We start from the raw sequence: 13,429 nt of genomic DNA, 5'->3' as shown, positions 1-13,429 counted from the left end.
TAGAAGCGGTGAAATTCAAAGTGCCAAGTGGCAAAGGATTACAATATACTTCCTAATAAATGACCGTGTAGTCAAAGAGAGCTGTGTTTTCCATGCCACTTTCTCATGCACTACAAATAATTCTTAAAGTTAAACCATTGCCTTTTTGTAATGAGTTATCACATTTCGGAAACAACAGCCTCTGTAATTATTGCCTGCTTCCAATTAACGCCCCATCCCCTGTCCTTTTTCTGTAAGTAGCTTAAAAGTAAATTACACGTCGCAGCTTGAGGAGAAGCACAAAAAAAAGCTGCTTTAAATTCTATGAGTGATGACATCAATATATATACTGTAATCAATATATACAGTATAATGAAAATAAAATAGAACTGCATAGGCAACAAGTGTTTCGGAGTGGACATCCTCCATATTATTTCTGATATATTAGGCCTACAGGAAGCTGTTCGACATTCCATAATTAAGTTATTAGCACGTTATTTGCATTCTTGGTGTGCATTAGCGCCACGTACAGCTCGCTCACTTTCCAACCACTCAGTTGTGAAGGATGTTATATTTAACATATGACCAAACATTTCAAAAAATATGTTGTAGACACAAAATGTGTTCCATAGAAAAGTGTGACCTAAAAACAACCATAAATCCTTTCCCATCCCTCCTTCCTTCTCTAAGCGGGATACATTACATTTAAATTCTATGAGTGAGGCTAATATAATATATGCCCAAAACTGTTGCAGTGTGGAAAATAAATCCTTGCAAAATGAAACCTCAATGCTGGGGCTTGAACAATACACCCAGAGTTACGATCAATGATAGAGTACAGTGGGGTGTCAAGACAATGCTTGAAATTAAATTGGCCTTTTTATGCGGCAGAGCTCGAGATTCAAGAGCCAGAAAAATCCTAAGATGAAGGAAAATGATGAATTCTATCAGTCACTAAGACCTGCCACTGTGCAAGAGACAATTTTGTATTACTGAAGTGGTAACAGATTTTAGCAGTAAAAAAGATGTGGAAAATCTTGTTCACGTAGTGCTATGTAAGGGATTATCTGACTGACAGGTGAGTGTGTCAGGGCTTAATGTTAGATTGAGGAAATGTACTGCAGTGCTATGGAATATATATATATATATATATATATATATATATATATATATATATGTGTGTGTATGCACTGTTTGTGTAAAGAAATGGAGTAAGAAGAGAAGAACAATGTTGTGACACCACCATCATCTCTGCAGTACACAGAAAGAATGTTCCTACACAATCTCTATCTACATTGTCCCTCACTGTCTATTCTGGTTTAATATCACCTCGCAGAGTGAAAGAAACAGAAGCAAATTTAAGATGGCAGCATATTGAACAGCATTGCAGAAACACAGGATAGAAATGAATCAAGATAAAGCATCAGAATGTGCTCCTGAAGATATGTAACATGACAAATGACTTCATCTCAGCACTACGTATTTCTTGACATAGTTTGTCATGATCTGCTCTTCATGCGTTATTCTGCATAATGGAGGACGGCAGCACGCTATTTCACAGACTGAATGGATGAGATATTTTGGAACGGCAGCATGCTATTTCTATGTAGTCTTCCATTCAACTGCGATGCAGTCTTCATCGCTAAAATATTTCACTCATACGTCTCACTTATATGACACATGACCACGCATTAACACACTCTTCTCTGGGCATTCTGAAGATATAAAAACAGATAAAAAGAGACAGCTCATTACTGCACGTAATGGGATACACCGATGCCGCCTACAAAGACCGCTATTAAAACACCTCCAAAACCCGCAACAAGGTTTTATGTTTTTTTATATGCTGTGACTATGTAGTAACAGGTACATCCATGATAACATGTATTTACTGTATTTTGCAGTATTTTGGTCCTTTTAAGCATTACCAGAACTGGTGGTTATGGTTATGGCTAATGGTTTTGAGCTCTTTTAAAAGCTAACACTGATAAAGAGAAGTTTGAATACACTGAAAAAGAAGGATTTTTTTTTTTTTTTAGTTTCACCTGAATGTTTTTTTTTTTTTAACATGTGTGTTAACCCTTTAGGTGCCAGAGTTTTTTCCAGTTTTGACTACTTCAAAAGATTGTAGCTTGAAAATGGTTAGAGATAAAGACATACTGTAAATTAGAAAAATCATCAGTATGACCCAAAGTTAGTGACGGGAGTAAATTTACTCATCTAATGTGCATAATATGTCATCAGGCTCAGAATTTGTCAGATCCCTGTCTCCACGATACCGGCTTATCAACAGGCTCATCAGACTCATCAAACTTGTGATATTCTTCCTCATCGCTCAAGCAAACCTAGCCATCATCATTGTCATTTACAGCGGGATCTTGAACACCGCTGCTGACTCAATGGCTATTATTACTGTTATTATTACATACTGTAGATAGTTATCAAGTATCTATCTGTCTATTATACCTGTGAATATTGTCATTCATCCAGGTCATTGTATTCTCAGGCCATATCTATCTATTAGCAGTGTATTTTTGCGGAAAAATACTATATCATCTTGATTTCTTACCTAATCCCATTTCAAATTTGACAGTGATATTACAAAAATGTAGTATTTTACACAGGTTTTCCTGAAGTTATGATCAAGCATTCCAAAGGTGATCTATTTGGAGACCCATGGTGCTTTCAAACACAGTTTCATGGCTTCTTGACACTTTATCTTGTCTCAGAAGACCATTAGGTTAGACGCTAAGATTGTACAATTTGGAGTTTGGAGTTCAAACCGAAGAGTGTTTTTACCCCGTCTTTTGTGCAAAGCTCACAATAGGGCATCCGTACAGTGCTCGACCTTCCAAAGACAAGAAGTTAAGATTTAAAGGAGTGAGGCTAAGTAAATCAAAACACATGAACCTCCCTTTCATGTACATTTTGGCCAATTACAAGCCTGGAATAGCAACATGAGCTGAATGGTTGTTCATTCTGATGCCAGCGACAATTGCTTTTGTTCTATTTCCATTAATTCTTATCGGAATTTGTTTTTTTTTTCCAAATTAGACTAGATTGAAGATCAAGCAGCAGCTTTACCACTACTAGCAGAACAGTAACATTTAAAGTAAAAGTATATGTTGTAACTCTTGTGTAAGCTAAGTAATTCCTCTAACAATACCTCAAACACATCCCAGTGGTCACTTTTTTGTAGCTGTATTTGTCCCCATCCGTAGGAAAGTTGGAGGTCAAAGGTTACTGACAGAACAAACCTTGAGCAGCCAGCAGGTCCGTCTTTGGAGACACTTAATCACTGATGTTGCGAACATGGCAGTGGGAACCGAAACCTCTGCAGCCCTGCTGACCTTAGTGCAATCAATTTAGAATTCTAAGGGTCACTGACACTTCCTAAATAGGTGGACGTGTCCTCCACATGTTTTATCTCAACTTTTAGCTGTATTAAAGTCATGTCAAATTACTGCTGACTAACAGAAGTTTTTGTAGGGATTCTTTATCATTATTTTAACCAATATTATTAATAATGTAGTATATAGAACATATTATTATAATATATAGAATATTTTGTGTCTTATACGGCACTCAGGAGGAGTCGAGGGTTCAAATGTCCATTTGGGCGCCTCTGTGTAGAATTTCCTCACACATCCCAAAACTATGCATGTTAAGCTAATTGGAGACTATAAATTGTGCATAGGTGTGACTTTGAGTGTGAATGGTTGTTTGTATATACTGTATATGTCCTGTGATTGGCAAGCGACCAGTCCAGGATGTACCCTGCCTCTTGCCCAAAGTAAGCTGGAATAGGCCCCAGCTACCCATGACCCTAATGAGGAGAATGGTTTAGAAAATGGATGGATGGATAGTTGACTCATGCATTGCAGGAAAATCATGCCTCAAGGTAATGACAATAGCATACTGACACACTGTTCCTCTCATTTGCACCAACACTGCCCTTTCAAATTTATTTTGTTTGTGTAATTTATGTTTACACTACCAAACTAAGGGGGCGCAATGCAAGAAAGAGACACATTTGGCCTGCAAGCCAAAGCATTTACTATAACATTCTGCAAAATAATACATTTTTAATGAGCTACATTAGTCTCATTGCTTGCACGAAAATAAATTAAATTACGAATGTTCAGGACAGTATTAGCATGACCACTCTATGGAATGCAATTGTCTGCAAAGGAGACAATAACAACCTATTTTGCATGTGGGGCTTGCATATCTGCATCTTTTGCATTTGTACTGTTTGTTTATCAATTGCTTTGCTGCATAAAATAACACAAAACATGTTAAATATTCCTAATTAATTCAACTGACTAAATTTAAACTTTCACCAAGCATTTCCTTATTTTCTCCAATAACAGACAAACACTATACACTGTAGATTCTAGATAGTTCCAATTATCTCACCTGTGAATCCATTTGGGCATATGCACATGTACTGTGGCGGGGACGTCGGATGACTTGTTGTAACACATGTAGCGGCATTCAAACATCTGTTGGGCTTTATCAGGCAGGCATTGCTCACGTATTGGCAATACTCTCCTATCCACCCCGGGGTACAGTTACACTGCAGCAGAAACAATGGTGTAATAACTACATTTTACATGTTGTATGCAACTTATCATTCATCACTCCAACATCCAGCCATCCGTCTTCTATGCCGCTTATCCTCACGAGGGTCGCAGGTGTGCTGAAGCCCAGCTGACTTCGGGTGAGAGGCGGGGTACACCCTGGTCTGGTTGCCAGCCAATCGCAGAGCACATATAGACAAACAACCATTCACACTCACATTCATACCTATAGAGTAGTCAGTGTCCAGCTTACATAGCAGTATAGGTTTAATATCCACTGAAAATGACTCAAAACACTGCCATTATTGTATACTGTAAATGTAGGACTATAAGTCTTTTTACACACTCTTCAAAGCCTGCGGCTTAAAGAATGATGTGGCTAAATTATGGCTAAAAGAACTACAGTTCCCATGATGCTTAGAGTGCACATTCAGGAAGTAGTGAATTGGACTAATGAAGTGGACGCTAACATCACGTTTTGAAGTCTTATGCAGCGACTGTGCTCTGATCTGACAAATCTTAAGTAAGTTTGATCACGTGTAGCCTCCGCTTAGATGTACAAATTTTTTTTCTCTTTAAATTTGGTCAGCGTGGCTGATATTCAGGTGCGCTCAATGCACAATACACAAGTGAGTACCAAGATGATTGTGTCAAACATGGTGGTGGTTGCGTCAAGGTCTGGGGCTGCGTGAGTGCTGTCGGCACTGGGGAACTGTGGTTCATTGAGGTAAAATTAATTATGGAAAAGATTTATTTTGTATATTTTTGTACAATGAACTGGAAAAAAAACTGCATAAAGAATTAACCTTGCACAAGATGAGGGCAAGCGTTGCACCTTGACATACACAACACATGAATGATGCAGAAACCCATGACTGATGACTGCCCAGAACATGTCGGGTTCAAAGAATAGACAAACATAAGATTACACATGATGTTAATCAAGGCTGAGCACTGAACCTGTGTGGTTCATTTGCTAATCTCCAGATGTGCAGATACAGTTACGTGGTTTTTAAGTCATTAGCAATATTAGAAATTATGGGGAATTTCCATTACAAATTCAAACATGCTGTGACATTCTGAAGCACAGCATGATCCTCCCCCTTGGCAAAAACTGGGCAGCATGACAGTTTTCCGACATGATAAGGAACCAAAACACACCTCCAAGATGACAAGTGCCTTGCTGAGAAAGATGAAGGAGAAGGAAATGGAGTGGCGAAGTGATTGCCAGATGGCAGTCCTGAACCCAAATGAGCACCTGTGGGGCATACTACTCAAGCAGGAGGTGGAGGAATGCGAGTCTAACATCCACCAGCTCCACGAGTGATGTCATCATGGAGGAATGAAAGAGGATTCCATTAAAAACACGTGCAGCTCTGGACAATTCCATCCTCATGAGGTTTGAGGCAGTGCTAGATAACAATGGTGCCCACACTAAATATTGACACTAAATATTGACAATAATGGTTGTGTGTTGACTTATTTTCAGTGGAAAGTAAATCTCTACTGTTGTACAAGCTGTACTCTAAGTTATATATCCAAGTTTCTTTTCTATAATATTGTCCCTTGAGATATAATAAAATAATGACTGAAATGTGAGGGGTGTACTCGCGTTTTTTTGCTGTCATTGAGAGTTATAGGTCGCATTGAATATGACGTATCTCATTGCAGACTGGATTTTTTTTAATTTTTTTTCCCATTTGCTGTAAGACTCAGATTTCAACTTTTGTAAAAAAAAAAAAATGTTCACTATAAATCATTTACTTTTGAATTGTTGAATGTTGAAGCTGTGTCTGGCCACCAATTAAAAAGGAATTATAAGCTATGTGCATTTAAAGTTTAGACACAAAGAAACAGCTGTATTGCATAACTGAATTTCTTCCTTCAGGGGAGCAGAGTTAGAACATGTTTTAATGTATACTGTACTGTATATTCAGCAAGTACAGATTTATTGCTGCAACAAGAAAGGAGAAAGGAAGGTTGGTATCGGATTTATGCATGTCAATTCAGAGTCATCCAGGTCATGGTAATCCGCAAAGGTTGAATTGAGGCGACTGGACTCTTATTTGTTTAACATGTTCCACCGTGTGTCTGGTGGGTGTGTCCCGTGGGAGTGGTCACATTGGAGTTGTTGTGGTTATTGTCAGGCGTGGCTGGTGCACAACCGTCCTACCTAACAAAAAGTCGTTCGCCTGCCTGGTGGTAAAGCAGCTTGTTAGTGGTCACTCTTCCCATGGAAGGAGACAATCTTTGGGGGAGAGATGTTAGGACATTGTTATAGTTGGACAATTGGTGATAGTACAAACCGCTTCCTCTGTTTAGAGAAGACGTTTATAGTTTGACATAGATGGCTTCTTTCACACCCCTTTCATACAGTCATCCCTATCCAGAATTTGGATATCCTTGTTCTCAAGGGAATGCCCCTTCTTTTTGAGATGCAATTGCAAACTTCTGACTCTAGGTCCAAAGAAACTGCTTTCCTATGTTGTATAAGGTTTGTTTGGTCTCTCCAATATTCTGTACAATAGAGGTCATTGTGCTCCTCACTACACTGCACTGCACTGCATAAACAGCATTGTGAGTTTCTCTGAATTTTGTCTTTGAGGTGTACCAGGTTTTGTCTGCGGGTGTTTGTGGCTTTGAAACACATCGGTATGTTATGTTTGGAGAAAACCTTTCTGAGTGTCTCTGACAAATCAGCCAAGTAAGGGATGACCAAGTGTGTACTGTAGTCTAGTAACACTTCTCCTGGCAGATTTGACAAAGAGCCTTCCTGATGTGTGTCTGTTATTTATGTCATCATTGTCGGTGGTATGGATCTTCCGTGCTCTGTCCTGGAGGGTTCTGATAACTCCTACCTTGTGGTCTAGTGGGTAATGGAAGTCAAAGAGCTGGACAGTTTCTTTGTGGGTAGGTTTACTCTAAACTTCAATATTTAAGCTTCTGTCCTTCCCTGCCCACACTTCGCAGTCTAAAAACTGCAATGCATTCTCGTTGATGACTACCTGAGTGTAACTGATGTTTCTGTCCACTTGATGTGTTCATTACACAAATCTTCTTATCGCTTACCTCCTACTGCATTGGTTTTGATCTTATCCCATGTGTCGTCAACATACCTGAACCACTGTCAGGGGCTCCTGAAAAATGTGTTATTCCAGTTGCCTCAATTGAACCTTTACGGATTGGTATCAGATACGTAGATATTGGTCTCTGCAGTATCTGTACCGGTATTGGGCATGGTACCTGTAAACACCGCTGTAAGGCCCCACAGTGATGGTTATATTACTTTAAAGAAAACCACAATCCATAGGAGCACTACTCCTTTAATATGCCTAACCTGTATGATGAGGGGTTCACCAAAACAAAGCAGAGGTTGTAGTTAATTCTCGCAAAGGTCTAAAGCAACAAGGCTGACAATAATTAGGAGCTATGGGGCATCACAAAGGAGTCTCAGGTGTCATAAAAATACAGGTGTTTGTGACAAGTGAGCAAAGAGTGGCAAATTAAACAATAAGCTGTCTTGTCTGAGCAATGTTATTACATAGAGTGATTAATGGTCTAGAGTTAGATTAGTGCTATCTGCAGATCGTACCATTCTGCTTCCTTGCCCCAATTAATGACAACTTTTTTGGGAGCAGATATCTAGGAACCAGAGCTGAAAAGACTGTTGTGACATGCACATGTCTTATTTGGGGAGTTAAACACTAAACAAAATTGTGCAATAACATTTCATATTCAGCCAAAAAATTACACAATTGTTCACAGCTAATTTAAAGCATCTGTCACTATAAAACTAATCAATGTCCTATTAGTGGAGATCATGTGATGCTTCCAGGTGCAACATGAGACATATTTCTAGGGACTCGGAGTATTTGATTATGACCGAGACATTGAATTACTCACCTGATATCCTCCAATTACACTCAAACACAATCCCTCATTTAGGCAGTTGATATTGAGCAGCCGGCAGTAGTCAATTACTTCTTCACAGTTCTTCCCGGAAAACGGCCGCAAACATCTGTCGAGAGGAGGTCAGTGTCATCAGATCAATTCACCCCGAGCCCACAAAGAACGACACTCAACACCCACATTAGGTTCTCCTACAGTATCCAATGGATTTTAGACATTATTGTGCAGGTGGCAAATGAGTTTCTATACATTTTATTTACATTTACATACTTTTTTAATATACTTTTTAATTTAATATATTTTTCTTTTCTTGATGATTAATTTCTCATGTTTTTTTTCCACTGCCGGCTTTTCCCTCTCAGGAGGTGCCACAACGAGTCAATGGCATGAATGGTTTTGGCTTAGTTTTTACGCCGGCTGCCCTTCGTGATGCAACCCTGGCAGTAATTGACCCCATGGCCTCTGCCAAGAAAAGCAGAAGCGTGTACCGTTATACTACCAAGGATCCTTAATGTACAGTATGTGATTTAGATAATGGGAATTTGGATATTGTCATCTGAAAAGATAGATAGGTTTATAGTTAAGTCTGGGGTTCCAAAGGGGTAACAATTGTACAGTACGGTTACGGTAACTTTCCGTAAACTTTCCAGGAAAAGCTTAGCTGGAAATGTTTGGAAATACTCAAGAGATGGAGCCCTTAAAGTAATGACAATGACTATTAAATGAAAAGAAGGTAATTTATAAAACTTTTACTGTATACAAACATAATCTGTTTTTTCATCATAAGCAGATGTCCATTTAAACTTCATTAATCTTTCTTAAGTTCTCTGTTGTAGACTAATACACACAATATTGCATGTGTGTATACTGCATTGCTGCCAATATTGCATATGTCGTTTTCTGTTTTTCTGCTTCTGAAATGCCTGACATTTTCTAAGCCTAGGTAGACCGTCATGAGACAGGTTATGCCACCTTGACACTTGTACAAATTTTGCCTCTGCATTTGCCTGCAATTCGCCATGGCAATGCGTGCCGTTTAGATGGTACTCTTTAAACGTGTGAAGCCAGTTCAGTTCGTGACCTAAAATGGTGCGCATTGGCATGAAATGCCACACTCCTACACAACTTATTGACACCTATGTCAAGTACTGTTTAGTAGACAGCATACTACGCGTGACACACATTATTCCTTATAGCTATGCACTGTCACCACTGATGTGGCATTATTTGGCCCCATCGTGTCCCGTGTGACGCTACACTACAGCAGGCATCACCCCTAGCTTCATTAATTCCTCTATTTGCAAGGAACCTACAAGATGTTGAAATCCCAGAGAAGAAGCTCTCATTGCAGAACAGAAATGGTGTCTATATTATCTCGCAGCTGCAGTGCTATTACTAGTTGCCAAGGACCAGGAGAGAATGCAGAAAGAAGAAGCCATACAGCCATAGAATGTGTGTCATAGAAAGAAGCCATAGAAAAAAAAGAGAGCACGGACAGTCTGGGTGAGTGAAATGCTGACTAGAAGACATCACTTTGGGCATTAAAATCACTTATAACTTCACAAGGAATATCCGATATGCTATAGTAATTCCTTGAGAGATTGATGTGACATGCTTTGACAAACACCACCCACATTGTTTGCAAATAGGTTGCATCCCGTTCACAATTAGTTCACGCAAAAGGCAGGACGATTACGTGTGAAGAAATTTAGAATATTTTAAATTCTTCTTTGCGCACTGGCACATACACATACTTCACACGTGTTTACTCACTGGCACGCAAAATTGCATAGCATGACAAAATTCCTGCAAGTGTCACGGTGGCTTTTTGATTTCCTTCCACATGAAATACATAAACAGGAATTCTGAAATGTAGTCACCAACAAAAAGAAAGCCACAAAAACTTTTCTCATTCAGCTTTAGTAAAAGTACATTAATCAACGGCGCTGAAGAACACTATTAATCGCCATATACTGTAGGCTGCCCGTGTTTAAAATGAGGTTTCAGTTTCATGATATGTATCTACCAAGCATGAGAAGCGAAGAGAATGTAATCTACAAGAAGAATGTAATCCGCAAACTGACTATAATCTACAGGAACATAGTAATCTTAAAGAAGAATGTCTTACTACATTGAAGAAATCTTTCAAAAGCACATTGCATGCCTGTTTGTACTTTTAATGGTCTAGCGAGGAGGCCATGCTGCAACCTGTTCACATGAAAATGTAGTGGCTAAGCTAATCATGCAAAAGTTTATGTTCATAATTTAATTATTTTAGAGCAAAATACTCAAATTATTAATTTAACGCCTGACTGCTGCAATATTTATTATTTTCAAATCAATTTTAACATTAAGAACACAAACATGGCAGATAAGTCAGATCACTAGATAAGTTGAATACAGTCTCTGTTACATCGGGTTCAAACATCAATCACGGTTTTTCAAAAATTAATTAATAAATGATTGCTGTTAAGTGGTTGACTGTGGCCCATTAGTCAAAAAATATTGAAAGACAAGTTATACGTAATATTCTGGTCACTAGGTGTCAGTAATGTTACATTGATGAGATATGACATTATATTGCATTACCTTCACACTCAATGGAGTCAGGCTTGGCTCGTCACACGTGACATCGTGAAAAAACGTTCTCCTCCTGGAAGTGGTAAGTTTTTGGTTCTTAGTTTGTCCTACTTCCACACTCCATTTGACAGCCTTTCTTAAGGTTACAATAAATTGAAGGCTAACTAGTTAGCATTCTATGTTTAAAGCGGCGGCCGTCTCTTGTGTCCCTGCAGTGATCCCGTAGCCTGCGCAGTTGAGCAATGTGTTGTAAACAATAATAGGAGTGTAAAGACGACTATAGGGGTGTTATTGCATGTCTACAAGGCTTTAATAATGGTAAAAATGATATATAGAAGGTCATAAAACGGCTTTCTATGCTCTAACTACGAAAATATTCCGTATATTACTATTGAATCCTAGCCAAAATTCACTTATTGCGGCATGGTCTGGAACCAATTCACCGTGATAAACGAGGGAGGACATTTCAGCAACCATTTCATTATGCCTTGTCAAAAGACAATACTTAGATATTATACTTGAATATAACAGAGTAGTCAGTGTACAGCTTTAAAAACAGTACAGATTGCACTTTGGAGGTGTATTTGGGCTCATCATCATGTTGGAAAACTGCCATGCATCCGAGTTTCCCCAGGAAGGGGGATCACTGCTTCAGAATGTCACAATACATGTTGGAATTCATGTTAACATCAACAAACCACTGCTCGCCAGTGCCAGCCGCACTTTTGCAGCCCTAGATGCTTCCGCAACAATTGACTGTAGGCAAGGCAATTATCTTGGTGCTCACTTGTGTTGCCAGCTATGGAGACAATAATGGCCGTGTTGAGTCATTTTTAGTGGATAGTAAATCTATACTGCCACACAAGCTGTACACTGAAGTTTCATTTAGTATATTCATGTCCATGGGAAGATATACTGTAATAAAAAAATATAGCTGAAATGTGAGTGGTGTCCAAACATTTGTGACAAATCCATTTTCTATGCCGCTTATCCTCATTAGGGTCATGGGGGTATGCTGGAGCCTATCCCAGCTGACTTCGGACGAGAGGCGGGGTACACCCTGGACTGGTCACCAGCCAATTGCAGGGCACATATAGACAAACACATTTTTTATTCACACTTACATTCATACCTATGGAGAATTTAGAGTCGCCACTTAACCTAACATGCATGTTTTTGGAATGTGGGAGGAAACCGGAGCACCCAGAAGAAACCCACGCACGCACAGGGGGAACATGCAAACTCCACACAGAGATGCCCAAGTGGAGATATGAACCCAGGTCTTCCCGATCTCCTGATTTTGTGGCCAACATAATAACCACCACTGTGCGGCCCCAGTTTGAATTCCATTTATGGATAATAATGGAGCATGATAGCAGAGGAAAATCAACTCAATTGGCTTTAAGGACATAAGCAGGACACAGTTTAGCAATCATTGTTAATTTTTTACCATAATAAATCCAGGTGGTTCATTAGCATTCAATCAGCTTTATCCTTTATGATGCTCATGACAGTTGAGCACTTTGGACCAAAAAAGAGGCCAATATTGGTGTGTGTTTCTCCTCTCTGTGAGCTTTTTATGATGTTCATTTTCACTTTCATGGTGATGGCTTTCCTTTTCTTTGGCGCACTGCCGCTTAGGAGACATAATGTTACCTAATAAGCGATGCTAGTCTTCCTCACAGACCCATAGTGTGTTCTTCTCCCAAGCATACATTGCATTCTTGTGCTGCTCATGGTGTGTACTCTACCACTAGTTCTCAAACGAGTCTCACGTTTATGGCCCAAAATTAGGTTAAATAATTTATGGGAGCGCATTCATAACCTACAAAACATCGTAACAAGGAATGCCGTAAACGTGGACCACCTGTATATTGAATGACACCACAGGATGTTATTTTGAGTGTTCAGTAGAAAAAGAAATTATCTTCCCATTTAAGATTGGAGAGAAAATGTGATTGAATTACATTCAGCAAGTGTAGTTGCAGTCAGGCAGGAAAAAGAAATCTAGGAGAGTGGCCACTGATCCCTGTGTGTGTTTTGTGCCTTTCACCTGCACACATAATCACCTCCCCTAGACACACAGGTGGCATTGTTGAGGCACGGTGATGGGCTGCACACATTCCGCTGTCTCGTCTTGCATGCTGGGACCACTTGACCATCTGCACACGCACACTCAGAGGCCTGCACACAGGAGCCAGAACAAAACAGGTCATGTGAAAACATGTCAGGATTATTTCACACATCACTGAAAGGTACTCTAATGCAAAAATTGTGCCTTCATTCAACATTGGAATAAATTCTGAAATGAGCGTTGTACTGTATGTGTAATATTTTTATTTTAACATTTTACAGTAAAATTTTATTCCAGTGCCGTG

The 13,429-nt window shown here is 39.3% G+C and overlaps 1 protein-coding gene across 13 annotated transcripts in view; it reads right to left on the bottom strand.

Annotated features, from left to right (window-relative positions):
* Nucleotides 1–13,429, bottom strand: part of eys (eyes shut homolog) — a 259,527-nt gene that overhangs the window by 214,247 nt on the left and 31,851 nt on the right. For all 13 annotated transcript variants that reach the window (XM_054798574.1, XM_054798573.1, XM_054798572.1 and 10 more), the window contains 3 exons: nucleotides 13,105–13,235; nucleotides 8,466–8,580; nucleotides 4,399–4,558 (listed from right to left, as the gene is read on the bottom strand). In XM_054798574.1, the coding sequence (XP_054654549.1) occupies nucleotides 4,399–4,558; nucleotides 8,466–8,580; nucleotides 13,105–13,235 (406 nt within the window). The remainder of the gene's footprint in view (nucleotides 1–4,398; nucleotides 4,559–8,465; nucleotides 8,581–13,104; nucleotides 13,236–13,429) is intronic.

Source organism: Dunckerocampus dactyliophorus, chromosome 14 (genome assembly GCF_027744805.1).
Source record: "Dunckerocampus dactyliophorus isolate RoL2022-P2 chromosome 14, RoL_Ddac_1.1, whole genome shotgun sequence".
Lineage (NCBI taxonomy): Eukaryota > Metazoa > Chordata > Actinopteri > Syngnathiformes > Syngnathidae > Dunckerocampus > Dunckerocampus dactyliophorus.
Note: the sequence above shows the minus strand (reverse complement) of the source record. Positions and strands in the feature narration are given on the sequence as shown.